This window comes from Ovis aries, chromosome 23, assembly GCF_016772045.2.
Source record: "Ovis aries strain OAR_USU_Benz2616 breed Rambouillet chromosome 23, ARS-UI_Ramb_v3.0, whole genome shotgun sequence".
NCBI lineage: Eukaryota > Metazoa > Chordata > Mammalia > Artiodactyla > Bovidae > Ovis > Ovis aries.
In genome coordinates, this window is record NC_056076.1 from 21802034 (window position 1) to 21824760 (window position 22727).

Below are 22727 nucleotides of genomic sequence, written 5' to 3' on the forward strand. Positions count from 1 at the left end.
TAAAATTATAATATCCCAAAGAATTAAAGGGGGACCAGTAAACTAACCCATTCCAGTACTCTTGCCTGGAAAATCCCATGGACGGAGGAGCCTGGTAGGCTGCAGTCCATGGGGTCACTAAGAGTCAGACACGACCGAGCAACTTCACTTTGATTTTTATGCATTGGAGAAGGAAATGGCAACCCACTGCAGTATTCTTGCCTGGAGAATCCCAGGGACAGGGAAGCCTGTTGGGCTGCCATCTATGGGGTCACACAGAGTTGGACACAACTGAAGTGACTTAGCAGCAGCAGTAAACTAATTTTCTTTGGCAAAGATGCCAGGATAAAATGCAACTAGTTAATGAATATTTTTATTACTAACACACTTGCAAAAAGCAACTAACAAAAAAGATAGTATTAACTTCCCTTGTTTTCTACTTACCAGTCTTTCATGTAAATTTTTTTTTCATGTAAATTAAAAAAGAGATCAGTGAAACTTGTTTGAAAGCAATGGAAATGGGTTTGGATATTATCATTTTCCTGAACTGAAAAAAATACTTTCTTTGGCATAAAATTTCAGATGTAGTTCATTTCTAAGAATAAAATCAGCTTTGACAAGGAGGTAACTAAGTGTTGTTCTGAAATATTATGTGAAAACACAATACTAACATTTTATTGTATACTTCAGCTAAACTTCATCTACATGACAAGGTAGAGAAGTTTCATTTCTTAGAAAATTTAATTGTAAAAAAAAAAAAAAAAACTACAAGTTCACTCTGACTGCTGCCAAATGAGATTTACATATACAAACCACAAGACATACCTTAGCTTTAATACATCTTACAAATTTCTACAATATGTATTTTCTCATGGAAGTAGAATAAACCCTGGTGGCTCAGTCATCAAGAATCTGTCTGCAGTGCAGGGGACCCAGATTCGACCCCTGGGTCAGGAAGATCCCCTGGTGAAGGGAATGGCTGCCCACTCCAGTATTCTTACTTGGAGAATTCCACGGACAGAGGAGTCTGGTGGGCTACAGCTCATGGGGTCACAAAAAGTCTGACATGACTGACTGACTAACACTTCCACTTTTTCAAAGTTACAGGATATCCATTTGGGAAAATAAAAAGCTAAAAGCATTTCTCCCAAACAATTTTCTTAGGCGATCATAATTTTTCCTGTTTTTATGTACTATATTTCACCTACTCCAAAATATTTTCCCCATATTTTAATATCTCTGAAATTGGGACTTGGCTTACAATGATAATTGAAGTGTTTCTGCTTTCTTAGTGTTATATAAAATAGTATTATATAAACAAAGCAAATTATCTAATTTTTTAACATTAAAATACTATTGCATATAACAAAATTCATTGATAACTCTCTGCTACCTCAATACCTGTCAGTTTTAACCCTTATTCCAATTTTATATTCAATTCATTTGTAATGTGTACAAATAAAACTCTAAATACACTAAAAGTCTGTTAATAGTTTCTGAAAGCCTTTACTAACAATATTTTAAAGTTTTTAATCATCTAAAGTTTCTTCTATAAAATATGTTCTCAAAGTCTTCCTAATGTGACAACTGAAATAATTCTAGCTTAAGCACGTAAAAACTTGAATAATCATTATTTTAGTAATCTGAAAATCATGTACTGAGCTGGCATAAAGGATTAATTCCTACTTGAAAGTTTATCTGTAAAAATACTGAATGTTCTATGCAACATCCAAATCCATAAATTGAATGAGTTAATTCCAACAAGGCAGAGGAGTTGCAAAAATACTCCTAAGACATAACTTGTACTAATTTTATTTTTCCAAAGGCAATTTTATCTAATTCTCTAGTGAAAGAAGAATTTTCCTATTCTCAGAGAGTCTGGTGTATAAAACACAAGTAAATATAAAACTATGAGAGAGAACTGCTCCAGAATATAAAACAAAACAGGATAAAACCAACCCTGTGTAATCACCAGACAGGCCTGCTGGTACCTGATGTAGGTAAGTAGCGAGTACATGTAAGACCCTAGGATAATCTGATGAACATTATCATAGGGATAATGAATCCATTCTGCTTAATTGCACACAACAGTATAAAGAACAGAATTTGGTAGATTTTACCAAATTGGCGCTGTAAAGCAGTTCAGAAAGGAGGTCCTTACAATACTGAGACAACTGCTCTAGAGTGTCGTATCTGCTCATTGTTTGTTTTAATTTGGTTTTTCAAATGCCACAGAGAATGAAATGACACCCCACCCCAGTACTCTTGCCTGGCAAATCCCGTGGACGGAGGAGCCTGGTGGGCTGCAGTCCATGGGGTCTCTAAGAGTCGGACACGACTGAGCAACTTCATTTTCACTTTTTCACGCATTGGAGAAGGAAATGGCAACCCACTACAGTATTCTTGCCTGGAGAATCCCAGGGATGGGGGAGCCCGGTGGGCTGTCGTCTATGGGGTCGCACAGAGTCGGACACGACTGAAGCAACTTAGCAGCACAGAGAATGAAGATCCTGGAGACCATATGTGTTCTAACAGAAGAGACATATTCTTCCAGGTCACTGACTGTACCTGCTAATTCCACTAAGAAGGTCTACATCCTTCATGCCATCGCCTGTCAACCCTCTCCCAGCTACTTTAGTGAAAGATCTCTTCATCGGCACCACAATCTCTCAGTAGCCGTATATTGAGAGCAGTAACCTTAGGGTTCCTACACTACTTGGGACCTCCTAGTGCCCACTGCACTGAAACGTCCCATCAGAGCCGATTTTTCAAACTGTTCTTGCTTGGCAGCTATTGTCCCCCTTCCCTACTCTTTCCCTTCAATCCTTTGAAACACAGTTTGAAAAATGGATGCTTTAGGGCCCCATCTAGAATCACTGGCCTCTCATAAGTCTCTCCCTTCAGCTATTAACTCACCTCCTGGCATCATACTGCTCAGCCTTCTCTCCTCCTGCCGCTGCTGACCTCTTTCTCAGTCATCCACACCATCTTGCTATTTCCACATAGTAAATATCAAGTTTCCTCAACACAGAGGTCCCATTCACCAGACTTAAACCTGACTCTCCCACAAGGCCCATAAGCCCACAACCCTCACTCACCTTCATTCTCCTTTTTTCAGGACACGCTGTCGTCTCTTGTGGCTCCACACTGCACTCTCAGACCGTATCTCCTTCACTCTGCACTTCTATACTATGCATAAAAGCTACTCCTCTCCTCTGATGCTCATGTCACTAGTGGTTTTCAGAAGCGTACTGACCTTAGAATCCTCTTCAAGGATAAATCTTTTCTTATGGTTTTGATACCCCACTGTCTCCTCTGCCGAGAATTTGTTCTTTCAAGTATTACTTCATTCCTTTATATTTTAAACCTCTTCAAAATACATAAAAAATACGTCTATACACAGAAAACCAACTTTAGCTCCATTCCTTTCTTCTAACTATTGTACTCTTTCTGTGTGTCGAAGCTCCTAAAAGGATAAGCTACACACCAGTAAATATGAAGTCCACTGGTACTGAAATGGCACTTTCTAGGTAACAAGACGGAGAAGGCAATGGCACCCCACTCCAGTACTCTTGCCTGGAAAATCCCATGGATGGAGGAGCCTGGTGGGCTGCAGTCCATGGGGTCGCTAAGGGTCGGACACGACTGAGCGACTTCACTTTCACTTTCATACATTGGAGAAGGAAATGGCAACCCACTCCAGTACTCTTGCCTGGAGAATCCCAGGGACGAGGGAGCCTGGTGGGCTGCCGTCTATGGGGTCACACAGAGTCAGACACGACTGAAGTGATTTAGCAGTAGCAGCAGTAGCAGGGTAACAAGAAACCCCATTAGGAAACATATCACAACCACTTTTTCATCTCAGGTGAAATCCCTGAACATCCATCCATCATGCCTGGATTTCCATGACCCTACTCCCTCTGGCTTTTCCACTGCCCCTGACTTCCAGAAGCCTTCTCTCCTCTTGCTGACCCTCCGTGATCCTCTCCAACTCTGCCTATCTCTCCCGCACACTCCGGAGCCCACAGCGCCGCCCCCGTGCTCCACCCCAGCCACTCTCTGCTGCAGAACGCGGCCCCTAGCCCCCAGCCCCTCCACATGAAATGCTCCAAACACAACTCGTCCTTCTGCCTTCCCACTGGAGCCGCTCTGCCTCTGGGGGCCCTCCTCGGATCCATTTACCCAAAGACGGAGACCTGAGAGCCACGGGAGACTTTTCACTTGCCCTCACCTACATTCAGTGACTCTCCCTGCTATGTAGTCCACTATCTACAAACTTCCCATGTATCACTGTGTGCCCCGTTTTAGTGTGGGCCCCAAGAACTTCTCCAAACTCTCCCAGCAGTCTCACAACCAGCCTCAGATGTCTTGCTCTCTCCCACTTCATCAGCCAAGTGGCCACTCTGTTCTGAAAGTCGGGAACCCATCAGGTTACTTGGTCCCTTCTTTGAAATCCTTCGATGGCATGCCTCACCTACAGGATAAAGTGCAAAACCCTGGGCATGTTATAAAACGCCTTCTGCGATGTGGTCTCTGCTGACCTCCCAGCCTCGTCTGTGCTCTCTCCTTACGCTTTCCTATCCATCAACTCTGTTCTCTCATGTGCTTATCTTGTGCGTGCTTTTCTCCTTTGCTTGGGATGTATTCCCTTCACCTGTCAAACCTAACAAACACCCATGCACCCTGATACTTTAGCCTGAGTGTTACTTCCCTGCAGCACCTTCTCAGAGGCCTCACGGTGTTCCTTCCTCCCACACACCTCTAGTGTGCTATCTACCATATCACTGAAAGTCGCTCAGTCGTGTCTGACTCTTTGTGATCCAATGAACTATACAGTCCATGGAATTCTCCAGGCCAGAATACGAGTGGGTAGCCTTTCCCTCCTCCAGGGATCTTCCCAACCCATGGATTGAACCGGGGTCTTCTGCACTGCAGGTGGATTCTTTACCAGCTGAGCCACCAGGGAAGCCCAAGAATACTGGAGTGGGTGGCCTATCCTTTCTCCAGAGGCTCTTCCCGACCCGGGAATTGAACCGGGGTCTTCTGGGAGAAGGAAATGGCAATCCACTCCAGTATTCTTGCCTGGAGAATCCCATGGACGGAGAAGCCTAGTAGGTTATAGTCCACGGGGTCGCAAAGAGTCGGACACGACTGAGCGACTTCACCTCACCTTACCTTCTGCACTGCAGGTGGATTCTTTACCAACTGAGCTATCAGGGAGGCTATCATATCACTACTTGTCTGTTATCCTTCCTCTGCTATTGGACTGGGAGTTCCCCAGAGGGGCAAACCGTTTTGTGCTGTTGGAATGTGTATCACTGGCACGTAGCACACTGCCCAGCACACAGCAGTTTACAAAACATTCAAAACACTGGTGGAGACCAAGTGTGTCTTCACCCACTACAGAGGCCCTGGTCTGTCTTATGACTGTGCCTTTGCATTTAAGATAGAATACCATGAGTTCCCACTATAAATGGCAATGGGTTAGGGTGGAATGAGGGGAAGTTAATCTGTTCCATTTGGGAATCTCCCAGTTTTTTCATGGTGACTAGCAATACCTGCCCTCTCATTTAAATGTCAACAGAGCTACAGCTCTAACACCAGTTAAGGAGGCCGGGTCTTGTCACACAACAAACTTACTAAGCAGCAGGTCGTTAAAGGAAACCAGGAAAGTCAACAGATAGGCTGACCTTGTAGAAAAGTGTATCGTATTAAAAATTATGGGGAAGATAAAAATTAAAAAGTTAGGGGTTAGCCTAGGTATTACTAAAGTTCAGTGTTAGCAACTGAGACTAACGTTAGGCAAATTTCCCATAAAATAAACAGAACTGGTTACATAATGGGGAAGATAAAAATTAAAAAGTTAGGGGTTAGCCTAGGTATTACTAAAGTTCAGTGTTAGCAACTGAGTCTAATTTTAGGCAAATTTCCCATAAAATAAACAGAACTGGTTACATAATCCCATCTATAAAAATTTTAGTACATAGGCAAGTAAGTTTTAGATTATAAATTTTAAAGGACCAGGTACCCTCATTATAAAAGTGTAAGATACTTAAATATGGCTGTATATTCAAATAAAACATTTACATATAATTCCTAAAAATAGATCTATTATTTAGCCAGATATTCTATAACTAACCAGACAGAGTGCATGGCCCAGAATAGCTAAATTACTGACTCACAATGCAAAGTCATTTTCATTTTGTTTAAAAGTAAGTAAATAAAAGGAGGCATTTGTTTTTTGGTTTAAACACAGAGTCTAAAACGGAATTTTTCAGGTGTCTCCTTCCTTTTCCACGCCAGAGACTGCAGTGTTCTCAACACAGCATTGATTTTATAGTCTGATCTTTTCATAAGCTCTCCCTAAAAGTGCTAACTGGAGCTATCGACAGCATCAACAAAATGAACTCACCAGACCACGTCTACCTAAAATAACTTCTTCCCTTAGGACTGAGATAGGAGGGCTTGAGAACTCTCTCTCTCATGCCTGATAATGCAATTTTAACGCTCCACTCAGCATTATGACATTAGGCTAATCTCCTGTGCAGTTTTGGTAGTCCCAGCTATGCGATTCCCTACATTATTTGGTAATACGACCTCCAGAAAATTAACTACTTTTAACACTGAACACTGGAGAAGGCTATGGCACCCCACTCCAGTACTCTTGCCTGGAAAATCCCATGGATGGAAGAGTCTGGTGGGCTGCAGTCCATGGGGTCAGACACGACTGAGCGACTTCCCTTTCACTTTTCACTTTCATGCATTGGAGAAGGAAATGGCAACCCACTCCAGTGTTCTTGCCTGGGGAATCCCAGGGATGGGGGAGCCTGGTGGGCTTCCATCTATGGGGTCGCACAGAGCTGGACACAACTGAAGCGACTTAGCAGCAGCAGCAGCATACATGACACTTTAATACTGTTAGAAGAACCCACTGGAGAACTGATAGAAATATGATCATCATAGAAAGCCAGGCATTACTATTAATCTAAAGAAATGTTAAAATTCTATGGTTCAAAAATTAGTTATTACAAACAAGTAACACATGTATCAAAACAGGCCCATTATCATAAAGCGTCACTCACCATCCCCAGCAGGAAGTCCTCGCTCTTTTTTTTCATCACATTTGTTGCATTCACTGAAGTAAAGCAGCAGGAACATATCCAAGAGTACCCAAATCAAGGAGGTGGCTAGGACCACCTTGCAGTATGCAAATTTTCTCATGGCACTTTAAGTCAAATGCAAAATTTTAAAATATATATATATATAAATATACAAAGATCATGAAAATTATTCCAATCCAGTTTCATCAGAAATCACTTTCATAACCTACAGACAGAAAAAGAAAAAAGATTAACTAAAAAAATTCAGAACCTAAAGCACAATCGAAAGATTAACTTAATATGCATATGAAATTTTACTATGAAGAATAAGTTTTAAATCAGACTTCAAAAAATACTTGTAAAATATATAAAAACTGATAGTATCAAAAACATGCAAATAACTCCTACAAATCAATATACACAATAAAATTAAAAAAATGGGTAAATGATGCAAACAAGCACTTTGCAGAAAGGAAACCGGAAGAGCCAATAAACAAGTGAAAACGGGCTCGATTCACTACAATTAAGAAAATGCAAATTAAAACAGTGAGCGACCATCTCATATCCATTAAACACGTGGGGCTTAACTGCCTTCTATTCAACTGCTATATTAAACGCTCAAGTAAAAGCTAAGCCATTAACTGCCACAGGGGTTTAAGAAATCAGTAATTCCCAGTCCATTTCAAACACTCCCATTCAGTTCCATGGTCCAAGGATTTATATGAGCTCTCCCGGTCGCTGTACTACATCAGTTTAACTGGAGTGATTCTTATCCCTCTGTCCCACTGAATCCCATTCTAAAAATGCTAGTCACCAGCCATTCAGAAACAGACTCATGGAAAGAGCAGAAGAAAAGGGCATCAAGAGATCTGAGGCCTGGACTTGGCTCTGACAGTAATTGCATAGACTTCCCAGAACTTTCGCTTCTATGTGCCCCACCCCCACCCCAATCTGTTACAACATCTTGAGAAAACGACTGGAGGGATGGTCACCAAATCTAGGACGGCTAGATCGGAAACACTCCTGGCACGTTGGCACTCGTCTGGGGGCGCACTGGAGCAGCCCCAGGGACCTCAGACGAGGAGTCATCGCATGGAGCCATGGGGACCAAGGCTCAAAGGCGCGTATCAGTGCTGACCGGGAGACGGAAGAATCCAGAGCACTTGGGGTGGATGGAGGAAACACTTGGCACAGGTGCCTCCCACTGAAAGCCAATGTGCAGATGCTCTGTACAGGGGGCCCAGGAGCTTCTTACAAGGGCAGTTTATGTAGCATGAACCCGGGATAGACCAGAGAGTTTATCTATGAAAAAGATAACAGTTCTCTCCTACCTTACTGAAGGGGCTAGCCAGCAACCTGAAAAGCACCCCCAAAATACTAGGTGACACTTGTAACTGTCAAGTATTATTTCTGCTCACCTCTCTGGGGACTATGATCTCTTGCCTATCGGTCTCCTTCCATCAAACTAACACTCCCCACTTGTACCCTGAGAACAGGGGTGCCACTGTCGGATTCTTGCCTCAAGTCCCTCACATGGGATGAGCAACCACTACTAACTCTAGTGACTGGGGTGAGGGGTAAGGCCAAAAGGATTACCACACACAGTGTCATGGAACAACAGATCTCTCCAGAGAAGCCGATATACCATGTATTTCAAGCCACTTCACGTGCAAGGCTACCTCTCTTGGCCACTGGCAAAGCAAGAAGTCTAACTGCTGGTGCGCTATCTGGGACGCAAATGTGGCTCTGTGTTCTCTAAAACCTGCTGATTGTTATTTCTTTCAGAGCTTACAGCCCAGAACACTTGAATGTCTTTATGACTCTACCCATCGCTGTTTAATTTTTCCAAGGCAGCACAATTAGATTCTAAAATTGAAGATGAAACGCAGTGGGGGGGTGTGTATTTGGAAGGAGAGCAGTACAGAGAAAGCAGGAGGTGCAGGGAGAAAGGAGAATAAAGAAGAGGCAAAAACCTCTGAAACCTTGGGCCAGAGATTCCTCAGCTACTAACAATAAAATGCACAAATCATTAAAAAAAAAATACTGGACGTTGGACTTTAATAAAATCTGCTCTTCAAAAGACAGTTAAATAAAAAGAAGTCACATATGGGGAGAAAATATTTACAAATGACTCATCTGATAAATTACTTGTACCCAGACCACATAAAAAAGTCTTCAAATACAGTGTTTAAAAACCCTAATCCAAAATAATGGGCGAAAAGTTTGAACTGTCACTTCGCCGGAACAGCAATTCAGGTGGTAAACTAGAATAAGAAAAGATTTTCAACATTGTTAGCTACTGTGTGTGTGTACGCAGTCTGATCTGACTCTTTGCAATCCAGGGACTGTGGCCTGCCAGGCTCCTCTGTCCATGGGATTCTCCAGGCAAAAATACTGGAACGGGTTACCATTTCCTTCTCCAAGGGATCTTCCCAATCCAAGGATTAAACCCATGTCTCTTGTGTCTCCTGCACTGGCAGATGGATTCTTTACTGTTAATGCCACCTACTAGGGAATTGCAAATTAAAAACACAATGAAACACCACTATGCACCAATATAAACAGCTAAAGGAAAAAAGAAAACTACCAAATGCTAGCAAGAACTGGACCACTAACACACTGCCAGTGGAATGCAAAATGGTACAGTCTCTCCGGAAAACAAAGAGTGTTTCTCCCATAAGAATCTTACATAAGAGCAAGGATAATGTACGTCTACACAAAGACTTGTACACAACCTTTGTATCAACTTAATCATGACCATCGAAATCTGGAGACGATCCACACGTCTACCACCTGGTGAACGGATAAACAAACTGTGGTGCTCTAAACAGTGCAGGACTTCAACCCAGAATCCAGCAATCAGAAAGAACTCTCGACGTACATGCCACAGCACTGGTGAACCTCACAAGCCTTATGCTAAGTGAAAGTGGTCAGTAGCAAACAGCTGCACTCTGTACACTATACGATGCCATTTATGCGAGATAGAAATCAGATCAGCCATTGCCAGGGGCTTGGAAGAGTAGGGGACTGGCCTCAAAGGACAGTGAAAATTTGTGATAATGGGAAACCCTCTACTCCCAGCTAGTGGTGGCGGTCATACAACTGTGTCCATTAGTCCAAATGGGTACGACTACACTTAAAAGGGTGAATTTTACTGTACGTAATAAATTCAACCTCAATAACCTTAAAAATAGGTAAATACGGAAGAGGTGAGGACCCTTCAAAGAAACAATTTAAATTTTAGGAGGATAACTGTTGTATATTTCTTCAAGTACCTTAAACACTATTACTAATGGGCTAAATACCCTCCCAGTCACTCAGAATAAATCAGCGGTATATCATGTCTTTTTTTTTGAGTAATTGTATTATACCTACATATTCTCAGAACTTTTGAAATGAGTTCTGGATACATGGTTATAGTAGTACAGAACCAAATAAAAATTTTAATGCTATTTATTTTTATTTTTGCCTACGCTAGGCCTTCGTTGCTTTTCGCAGGCTTTCTCTAGCTAGTGTGAGCGGGGGCTACTCTGCGGCACCTGGGCTTCTCCCTGCGGAGACCTCTCTCGCCACGGTGCACGGGCTGAGTTGCTCCAAGGCATGTGGAATCTTCCTGGACCAGGGATCAAATCCACGTCCCCTGCATTGACAGGCAGATTCCTATCCACTACACCACCAGGGAAGTCCAGGTATATCATATTTTAAAGCAACTGCAACATCTATTTTTACTCAAATATTTTAACGTCTTACATGTCCCTACAGGAGGAAAAGACTGAAATGTTTGTGACCGTAAAGGGGAAGCCTGAGAGATCTCTGTGGTAATGCCGCTGAGATTTTTTTTTTAAATTAAACTAATATGCTCAACAGACATTCTAACCTCTCTTTCCACCACAACCACCAAGTATACTGTCTTAGACAACCAATGTCTTAATGATCACTTCAAAAAAGGCCTCCTGATACCCACAAAGCAGTGTCAGAATGCCACGTATTGTTTTACACGTTTCTACTCTTTAAAGAAGAGAGAAAACAGACACAGGCTGAGGTGCTTCCTGGCTCATGATTCTGACTCTTGCTCTGCCGACCCTACCCCTAGGTCTGGTAACAGACCTAGTCCCATGGGCACAGGACAGCCAAATGAGCTGGCCAGGCCAACCACAGGCCCTCAGCCCTTCACTTCCCGAGTCACAGAGCTGGAAGCCCGTGCTAACCCAGTGCTGCAGTCAGCTACACTGCCCGTCGCGGAGAGAGCGCCGACCTGCAGTCCAAGAGGGCGAGCCCAAACGGAGGCACGCAGGACGAGAGGGGGAGGGTCCCGTAGTGACCGAGTCCCTGTCTCTTCTCTGGCTCTCGTGACCACTCAGGAATCCTTCTAATAATCCCCTTTTCCGCTTATGAGAGTTTGAACGGAGTTCCTGACACACACCAGGGATGCAGAAGCGGGGGGATTGGGGGGGAGGGTGTGGTGCAGAGATAGAGGAAACCTAAGGTCAGACAGGCTCTAGTCCACTTCTGAAGTTCCTCTCTACGAGTCAGAACAATTATACATTATGAGGCACACTATGCTACTTGAAAGGACACTGAATTGCTTACAAGTGGAAAAATCTGAGACTTGCTTTTCTTCTAACACTACATTCCTCAAGCCTATTCATGCTGCATGTAGTTGTAGTCAGTTCCTTTTCACCACTGTATAATACTCAATTGGCTTATATCAATGTAATCATACACTATGGGGCTAATCATAGTTTATCCCTTTCATGCTTACTAGGCATGGGGTTATTTCTAGGTTTATGCATGTTTCCTGGTACACATGTGCCAGGGGTCAGCAAACTTCTGCAAAGGGCCAGACAGTAAACATTTTAGGCTTTGCGGGACATAAGATCTCTGTGGCAACCACCCGAATCTGGGGTTGTACCACAAAAGCAGCCATGATATGTAACCAAGTAAGTGTGACAGTATTCCAATAAAACGAAGCTTATTCACGGACATTAAATTTGAATGTCATGTAATTTTAAAATTATAAATTATGAAATTATTTCTTACCCATTTAAAGATGTTAAAAATCTTTCTTAATTCATGAGTTGTCACAACCCTGATCTAAAGTACATACCTAGGGATATTAGGTCATGAGACTACACATATTTTCAATATGACAACATATGGCAAACTTGTTTTCCCAGATGTCTAAAGCAAAATGAGAGCTCTGGATGTGTTATGTCCTTGGCAACACTTATTGATGTCAAACTATTTAATTTTTTGACAATCTGGTAAGTGTGTAATTTAATGTGAGTTTCCCTACCATCTCTGACATTTCCATTTCCTCTTCCTAATATACCCACTGCAGTTTATTCTATTGGGTGAAGTTGTTTTGTCTTTTTCCTATTAGTCTATGAAGATCTTTATACAGTCTGGATTCTAATCCATGTTAGTTACATGCACTACCAGTATCTTTTCCCAGTTTATAGCTTATATTCTTAATAAGGTGTCTTTTGTAGTTCATATTTTCTCTGTGTTAAGTTTTTCTCTACCTTCAGTTTAGTTCAGTCACTCAGTCGTGTCCGACTCTTTGCGACCCCATGAATCGCAGCACGCCAGGCCTCCCTGTCCATCACCATCTCCCAGAGTTCACTCAGACTCACATCCATCGAGTCAGTGATGCTATCCAGCCATCTCATCCTCGGTCGTCCCCTTCTCCTCCTGCCCCCAATCCCTCCCAGCATCAGAGTCTGGGTGTTGTTTTTGCTTTGGCTTCATCCTTTCATTCTTTCTGGAGTTATTTCTCCACTGATCTCCAGTAGCATATTGAGCACCTACTGATCTGGGGAGTTTCTCTACCTAGAGATCATTAAAAATATTCTAATGTCTAGAAGTTTTAAAGTTTTACCTTTCCAGTGTAAGTACAGATTCAATATTATTTTCTTCCATATGGATAACCAATTGTCTCAGTACTGTTTGTGGGAAGTTCAATCTCTGCCTAAAAATGTGCAATACCAACTTTGTCATAAGTCATGTTTCTGAGGTTCTACGTTCTGTTCCATTGGTCTGCTTATCCCTACACCACACAGCGTCTTAATTATAGCTTTACAACAATTCTTGGTACCCAGTAAAGCAAATATTCTCACCTTTTACTAGTTGAGGAGTACCTTGGCTACTTCTGACCCACCGGGCTTCCTTAGCTATGCTGACCATTTAATTACTTAAAATGACATTCCATCTACTGCAAAAGAAATCCACTAGTTACAAATGCTTACATGTCTATGGTGGAACAATTTTACTGTTCTGAGAAAATAAACCAATTAAAAATTCATAGAAGTCATAAAAAAAAAGAAGTTGGTGATGAGAAGAGGAATTAAATTCAAGAAGTCAAAAGAAAGCTCTAAAAATGTTCTTCGAAATGACATTATTAAAATAAATGTATAGTATCTAACCTTTATGTCTACTACTTTGTTATTCCTTTAAAACAAAACAACAAAAAAAACCCCAGTATTTTAGAGTCCCAATCATTCCATGCTGCTTGGATAGTTACTGAGTCTTGGCCAACTCTGTTCTTGATACCATGTCAGACACCATAGATGGTAGGAGCATGAAGGCAATGATCCACACCATGGAAACTGTTATCACACTATTAAATACCAGGGTAAGAGACACGCCATTCACATTACAAAAGAGAAACACCAACTCAGGAAACCTGGCAGGAAAAAGACACCCAGATAGGGAAGTTTCTAAACAGGTTTTATCAGACAGTGTAAGACACTACACTTCGCTGCAACAAGGTTTTCTTTAAATTTTTTCTACAGATGTTTTGTTTCTCTCTCTCCTTTAGCTAAAATCCTTTAAGGGCTTCCTGATGTCCTGCCATTTTGTTCTGAAGAACACCATTTGTAGGACTCACACCTGAAAGTTCTCACTAAAGAAATTCCATGATCAAATAAGTTAGGGAAATGTTACTTCCTCGATTTGCTTGGAGAGATTCAGTCTGTATATTACTGCACCAGAGGTTCTATGAAGCCCTGCATTGAGGCAAGCTGTGTGATTCTGTTAACTCAGAACTTCTCAGATTCAAGCATGGAATCTTAACTACTGTCTTTCTTTTTTGCATAACACAAAGCAGTTTTCAAACAGCAATAAATAAACTAGTGAAGACTGGCTTCAAATCCTGGAAGCACGTAACTTTTAAGCTATGAGTTATTTTCTTTCTGCAAAACTATTTCTGTAAAGCTGCAAACTGAGTAAAAAAAAAGAAATCCCACTGTGTTTAAAAGCCTCTCATGAGGCTGACTTTCACAGAAAGTCATGTATAATTTTGTAATATTTTAATTTAATTAATAAAATATTGTTAATTTTGTGATATTTTGATTTAACATAACATATACCTGTATATAGTACAAATGAAAAGTGAAAGTGTTAGTCACTCAGTCATGTCTGACTCTTTGCAACCCCATGAACTGTAGCCCACCAGGCTCCTCAGTCCATGTAATTCTCCAGGCAAGAATACTAGAGTGAGTTGCCATTCCCTTCTCCAGGAGATCTTCCCAACCCAGGGTTCGAACCTAGGTCTCCTGCATTGCAGGCAGATTCTTCACTGTCTAAGCCACCAGCGTTTGTGGACAAAATGGGAAATCCAAAAGTCACCATTATATATAGATCCCTAAAAGAAAAGAATCTAGAAGCTTCCCTTCAGGTAGGTGAAATCTGTCAACTATTTCTACTATCAGTTATATTTTTTCAAGTGTGGAGTATCATATTCTACAGAATATATCATCATTAAATTTTGCATTCAGCAAATGCAACATTATTTCATGTGCAAGTCTGTGAGGAAAGAGTTAACACAGCAGATGTGTTCTACCCTGTCCGGGCTAAGCCCAGGGGGATGCCTAGGGCCATGGCAATGACCCCTGGCCAAATGCTGAGAAGAAACTCCTGGAATGTTCATGGTTATTTGTTAAGGATGTTAGAGGTGGTGAGTCAGGATGTACCAGGCTGTCAGCATTGTTTAAAGAAATCATCAAGATTTATGACGTGCACCTGGTGTCTGGTCTGGGCCCAAGTCTCAGCTGCCAAAGCTGGCCACATGGCAGGAATACGCCTACGAGACCAGCTGGCTACCAACGGGAGCTCCAGGCTGTGACACTCGTGCGCGTCCCTGAGCAGACACGTCTTGTACATGCCTCTATCATTCACAGCTGGAGGGGAACTCGTGTTCCTGTGATTCTTACAGAGGGAAGACTCAGAAGTCCACACCTGATCTCGTCAACCTTCACTTGTTTATATCTTTTTTCTGCTGTTCTTGCACTGTATCTTTGGCTGTAATAAAAATGCAGCCGTGAGTACAACACTACGTTGAGCTGTGTCAGTCTTTCCAGCAAATCAAACTAGTGGGCAGTCACAGGGCCCCCAAAACGAAAACCATAATATCTATTTCTCTCATTCCTTTTCAGAAGCTGTATGATCATAGGACGATATCCTTGAATGAATAAATCAGCGTACAGCATAAAAGCTAAGACACAGGCCTGAGATTACTGTCTTTAGAAAGGTCTGGTTGCAATGTTAGCCCTTGGCTGGTGTTTGGGAACTTGAGTGATACAGTTTCCTAGGCTGATATAAATCTTACCTTAAATGATTAGCGGGCCTCACTGTGCTGAAACTGCCTGTACAAACAATATGATTTATGCAAAACATCTCTTTTCCTTCTGGGAGCCTGAAATATTGGTACATGCTAGGCAGAAGGTACCTCCATTACCAGGTCCGATAAAAACACTGGCATTCAGTCTAATGAGTTTTCCTGGTTGACAACACTTCACATGTGTTGTCAAAATTCACTGCTAAAGGAATTAAGCTTACCTGGAGGAATTAAGCTTATTCCACGGGGAGAGGACTCTAGGAAGATAGTAACCGCTTTCCTCCAGATTTCACTTCTTCCCTTTGCTAACACTGCTTTGTATCCTTTTGCTATAATAAATCTTAGCTATTATTCAGAGATCATATGCTGAACGCTATGAATCCTCCTAGGCAATCACTAAACCTGGAGGTGCTCTTGGGAACAGCCAACACAATCAGCATTTTAAAACAGAAGTGACGATCTATTAGGCCAAATGCTAAAATTCACATTTCAATCCCAGAACGTATTAATATCAGTAATGTGCTCCTAGCAATTTTACTTTATTTGCATAAACCTGGGCCTCTTTATTCCTTGAATGAGAAAAACATACCCACGTCACAGTCCCTGAATTAAATGCAGTAATGCACAACACACTCACAGTAGACACTCGGTAAATATTAAATAGCAATTCTAAGGGCTTTTTCTTAGATGAAACAAAAAAATCAGGAACATTTTACGTTTGTACTGATGCACTTGGAGTCCTGCAAAGAGAAGCTCAGAGACAAACCTGAACCCTTCACCTTCCTAACTGGCACCATGAATGCCTTCCAGTCCACACGTCAGGATTGCTGGTCGAACACAAGCAGGTTACACCCTGTATAATGTGTGTCTTTCCATTTCTAAACGTGGTCTTCATTTAGTCTTCACATTGCTTTCGTGAATGAGAAGTGAATGTGCTAATTAATTAGTACCACACGTGGCTATGCTTGATGGTTACGTTTCTCAAATTACTGTGCCAGGATTTTAGTACAAGCCACTCACTTTCTGGCATGTATATGAGGCATCAAGTCCAGTCAGGGCACATCTGAGCCTGTGCCACTGTAAGAGCAACTCCCAATGTAAAGAGAAGTCCAACCCTGAAGTCATTTACGCCCAGCGATCAACTTACCCCAAAGTGGCTTTTCAAATGAATTCACATCCCAAATCCACATGTCCCACATCTCCTGCTGAAAAATAAATTTCCTAAAATCAGTTTATTACAGAATAACTCTATCTTCCCCGCTTTACTTCAGCCACCCTATTCCACTGGACTAAGTGCCAGCCACTTCACCTGAGGTTGAGGAGCAGGTCTTACTCAGCTACTTCCCCCATGCTGAGCACAACACCTGGCACAAACTGTGTGTTCAGTGAATGTTTATTACGTGAATAAGTGAGTCGATGAATACAGTATTTCTGAGATCCAACACCAAGCTCAGTGGAAATATTGTAAAAAGTATCTTTCCTCTTCTTGGAAATCTACAAGGATGTTAACTCCCCTGGTGGGAAGGTCAAGGACTCACAGATAGTACCTGTTCCATATCCCACGCCCACCCCTGTTCTTCACGGCATTAGACCTCTGGCTGAATTCAAGTGATCATTCTCTGCTAGACTACCTATTCTTGACTGGTCCCAGCCAACTGTGACCGTTCCACTCCTCTTGCCAGTGTAAATAACCACATCTCAACCAGCAGGATCTGAAGGGAAATCTGTTGGGAAGCATTCAGGAAAAGTTACGCTCCCTCATGGGCAAGCGGAAGGAGACACTATCCTGCCTTTGGAACACACTGAGAAGTGCTGCAGCCATCTTGGGGGCATGAGGGGAGCCAACATCAACATGCTAAGGACGACAACGTGAAAACAGAAAGCAAAGGGACCCTGACTGTCCCCAGGGGCCACTAACAGACTAATCCTGAAACTGCATAGGGCTGGACTTCTTGTTACCAAAGGGATAAAGCTCTGACTGTCTAACTGGATATTCTGCAATACTACAGTCAAAAGCATGCCGATACATCACTATGCAACCTATGATTATTGATTTAGATAGGTATGTAGCCTGTGAAGAAAAAAATGAAATGTAAACCAGTGGAGGATCCAAATTAGGGAATCTACTTTTAAAGGAGATTCCACAGAAGGAGAATTTCAATATAAATGTAACAGCTGCAAGACAGACCCTGGTGTGTTAAATGCCCATTCTTAACAATCCTTAAGCCTATCAGAGAATCACACATCCCTAATTCATTCAGACTTTGATAAATAACAAGGATGTACAAGACACAACACTGAGTAGTTTGATGCACATAAACATAAAAAGGGCTCAGTTTCTGCCTTCAACGAGCTTGCAGTTCAGAAGGACAGATACTATCAGTAAGTTTGTATGACACTTTACAATTTACAAAATCTTTTTCTATTTCTGCAACAGGTGCCAAGTTACAAGGAGCTACAACGCACCAAGGAGAGAAAATGGTAAAGGAGGACAACTGGGGAATCGGTCTGAGTTAGGGAAAGGCAAAAGGATATTTCAGGTGGACAAAACAAAATGAGTTAAAATAGGGACACAGAAAAATCAAGGGACTTCTGGGGACAATGAACAGAAAAATGGGGAGATGTGGTTATGTCTTTGGAAAAGGGAAATCTCATTCTACTGAGACATCAAGTAGAATGAGTATAAGAAAGAGACTTGTCTTGGTAGTTAGCACATTACGGTGATGTCCTCTCACGCTAAGGCATTTGAAGAGCAAAGGTCAGGGGATGTTCCCCCATGTTTTAAATTTTATCTCCTGAATTCAAATGCCAACTCATTACAACAGAACTCTGTGGTTTCAGAAAATTTACATCCTTCCTCCTGACCATGAGCTCAGATACAAGGAAATACACTGCCACCATCAGCAATGGAAAAACTAGATTCTGGGGAGGAGTTTCTGGCAAGTAACGAATCCAGGAGAAACCTTCTACAGCCCAGAGGCCCACCTTATCTCCTGGCCACAGAGCCCCCAAAGTCTCCAAGGGGAGTTTTGTTTCACATTTTGCCAGAACATCCGTCTTAGCCCTGAGTTCCACAATGCTGCCCTCTTCCCTTCAAATCATCACTCTCTCACTCCATTGCTTCCTTTACTACCTTCTGTGCAAGAAGTCTTCATTTTCTGTGTCTAATTCTCAAATTCTCAACCCAATGTGGTATGGGTTCACTTCAATGAAACTTTTTTTTTAATCAAATCACTCTAATGTTCTAACTACCAAGACAAGTCGCTTTCTTATATTCATCCTACCTGATGTCTCAGCCTCTCAAATTATTAATATCTGGGGAACAGACAAGCTTGTCTTGGTTCCAGGGTCACTCCTTTCTCTCCCACTTTTCTCAACATGCTTTGCAGTCTTCTCTGACCCACCCCGCTCTGCCCTGGATGTGTCTGCAGGCTGACACTACACAGATCCCTGGGGAATCCACCAGAGGCAAAGCATCACCCACCGTATGCTGATGGTCCCACATCTCTAACTTCCGTGACTCTCTGGTTTGAATGCAAGTTCCTCCAGCATGGGAATCAAGTTTTTCACATTTAAGCTCTAAAAATCTTATGAAATGTCTGAGGACAACAGAAACTCATACACAAAATAGCATTTCCACTTCTAAGTCATTCTTTATTTTGTCCTTACGCTTTCCTTTCCATTCTAGCACCAAACACCAATTTACACTGTTATCTATGTATTAATTATCTTGTAAGCCTCATGAAGGCAGAGACCTTATTTCAATGCTACTACTACAGCACCTGGAATAGTACTTGGCACATGGCAGAAGTTAATAATTATTTGGTTAAATGAACAAGAATACCAGAAAGCAACAGCATGTAAGAAGGAATAAAGGCACCTAAAATGAAAGCATTTTAAGGGTGCCGTGTTTAGGGTTAGGGCAGAGATATCTGATTAATTCAAGGCCTTAAGATTACTATTTTTAATATTAAAAGATAACTAATTAAGTAAAAACAGCATGCATAATTAAAAACCAAACTAAAAAAAAAAGGAGAAATAATAAAACCAATCAATTTAGAATAAAACAAGAAGGAAATTTAAAATGATTTTAAAAACCCACAGACAGAAAAGCAAGCACAAAATGGCAGAAGTAAATCCCCATACATAGGTAGTTTAAATGAAGATAAAAAGCCTAACTGTATTCATTGAAAGTTATCAGATTGGATTTTTTTTCAATAAAAGCTATGTAAGGATTCAGAGTTTACAGAGCAGTTAAAAGTGAAAGCAACCTTACCAAAGATATACAGATGGCAAATAAACATATGAAGAGATGCTCCCTATACCAGTAAAATACAATTCAAACAACAAAATACCTCTATACATGTACTATAATGGCTAAAATTCAGAACACTGACAGTATCAGATGCTGGCAAGGAACTCTCATCCAACAAGAACTATCATCTACCATGAAGTCTGCTGCTGCTGTTTAGTTGCTAAGTCGTATCTGACACTTTGCGACCCCACGGACTGTAGCCCGCCAGGCTCCTCTGTCCATGGGATTTTTCAGGCAAGAATACTGGAGTGGGTAGCCATTTACTGCTCCAGGGGATCTTCCTGACCTGGGAATCAAACCTGCGTCTCCTGCATTGGCAGGTGGATTCTTTATCCCTGTGCCACCAGGGAAGCCCTTCCATGAAGTTTCCATCTGAGAAACTTATGCAGAGAAAGATATGCAGAAAAGTATACATAAAAGTAAGATCTGAAAATGTCCACAGCTGGTGGAAGAGAGAAAATTGCAAATCTGAGTTCAGCTAACCCTAAGCAAAATACAAAGAAAATACAAAGAAAATCACAAGAGCAAATCATATTCAAATAGCTGAAAACTAACGATTCAGAGAAAATCTTCAACCAACCAGAGGAAGAAAAAAAAAAAAGACAGTATGATATACAGAGAAAAAATGGATGACTTCTCATTACATGAAACAAAGGCATTTTCAGATAAGTAAAAGCCAAAACAGTTCCTCTCTCATAGACCTGTATGCAGGTCTATAAGAAATGCAGAAGGAAAACAAAACCAGATGGAAACTCAGACCTCTAAGAGAAATGAAGAATATCAGCAATGGTAAGTATCAGTAAATATAAAAGCCTATATTTTTTTCCTCAATTTCTTAAAAATGATGGTTGATGAAAAAAAAAATTCTAACTTTATATTGTACAATTTATTAACATACAGATGAAGTATAAGACAAAATTAGAGCAAAGGATAGTGGTGGGAGGAAATGTAACTATATGGTTGCCAGGGACTTACCTTTTACACTTAATAATACAACCTAGCATCTATTCATGATATTTAAAACAAAAACAAAAAAGTGGTAGGAAACTAGAAAAAAGAATTAATTTTGTTAACCTGATAAGGTTATCTGCCCTAAATCTACAGTAAACAGAACGCTTATTGGTGAAGTGTTGGAAGCATTCCCTTTGAATGAAGTTAGGAAAAGGTCAAAAATGCCATCTATCACTTTTTCCTCTGAACAATGTACTGGAATTCCTATTCAGAACAGTAAAACAAGAAGAAATAAAGGATTTAAGAATTGGAAAGAAAAAAACAGAGCAACCACAAAGGAAATGACAGAAAATCCAGAAAAATAAAAGCAATTAGAACTAATGAGAACTTTTAGCAAGGTTGCTGGATTCAAGATCAACATACAATATTCACCTAAGAATTCTAAGAAAATTTCTTAGAAAGACCTTTTAAAAAATGAAGATATAGCATGCTCACATATGGAAGATTTATTAGAGCAGTAAATAATCTCGGTATTAATCTACATAATTAATACAGTTCCAAGAAAAATCTCAACATAGTTTTTCAAAGAACTTTAAAAGCAGATCCTAAAATCAAACTGAAAGGCAAAGCCATAAAAGATTTTGATTTTTTGTGGCCAATAAAAATTTTGAACAGCAAGGCAATGGAACTCTGACTGCTACATGTCAATCAAGCTATAGGAATGAAGTCAGTGTGATTGTGGGCAGAGGCAGATTAAAAGATTAATCAAACAGAACAAAGTACCAAATCAGACACCCTTGAGCATGCAAATGGTACATGACAGAGGTGGCACCACAAATGTATGAAAGAGATGGACTATTTAATAAATGTTCATCCACATGTAAAAGTTAAATTCCTACCTCAAACTGTAACAGAAAATGAGACAAAAGTATCTGTAAATCCTTGGTTACAGAAGAATTTTTCAATGAAGACTCAAAAAGCACAAACCATAAAAGAAAAAATAACTACTTTATGGAAATGAAAATTTTTTAACACAACCAAAAACATCACGGACATTTAAATGATAGGCCAAAGACTATGGGAAAATATCCACAACAGAAATAATCAGCAAAAGATTAGTGGTGGTGGTGGTGTAGTCACTCAGTCGTGACCGACTCTTCAAGACCCCATGCACTGCAGCCCACCAGGCTCCTCTGTCCCCAGGTCTCCTGCACTGTAGGTAGCTTCTTTATCAGAATGTATTTAAAAACTTCTCTAAATCAAAACAAAAACACACAAGTGAAAAATGGCCAAAAGGTATGAATGGGCAAATCACAGAAAAGGAATCATACATAGCCAATGAACATGAAAATATACTTGACCTCAGTAGTATTCAGGGAAATGAATTTGACTTCAACAGATGAGCAAAAACACAAGTTTGGTTTTTGTACAGGCCACTCATACAGTGTTGTTCCAAGTGCAATTTGACACAGCCACTCTGGAGAGCAATCTGACAATGTTTAGTAAAGCTGACAAAAGCACTATCTTCTCACTCTGTAATTGCACTTCTAGGTGCACACCCAGGAGAAACTCTTACACAGGTGTGCAGAGAAACATGTACAAAGACTGCAGCATTGTTTATAATGGGGAAGAAAGGTAACAACCTAAAAATGCATCAAGAGGAAAGTGGATACGTGAACCGTATAGCAACACTACACATGGAGGAGGAAACAGAGCTGGGCTCCATCTCAGGCCAGGCTGCGAACAAGGGGCTACATGCACGGCC

General features: G+C 41.1%; 1 protein-coding gene across 10 annotated transcripts in view; it reads right to left on the reverse strand.

Moving 5' to 3' along the window:
- GALNT1 (polypeptide N-acetylgalactosaminyltransferase 1) overlaps nt 1–22727 on the reverse strand; it is a 124223-nt gene that overhangs the window by 63741 nt on the left and 37755 nt on the right. For 4 of the 10 annotated variants that reach the window (XM_042239383.1, XM_042239384.1, XM_060405204.1 and 1 more), the window contains 2 exons: nt 16844–16901; nt 7062–7305 (listed from right to left, as the gene is read on the reverse strand). In XM_042239383.1, coding sequence (XP_042095317.1) covers nt 7062–7200 — 139 coding nt within the window. In that variant the 5' untranslated portion in view covers nt 7201–7305; nt 16844–16901. Of the gene's footprint in view, nt 1–7061; nt 7306–16843; nt 16902–17327; nt 19951–22727 lie in introns of those variants that run through there. The other 6 variants (XM_042239386.1, XM_060405206.1, XM_060405202.1 and 3 more) reach the window with 3 other exon arrangements.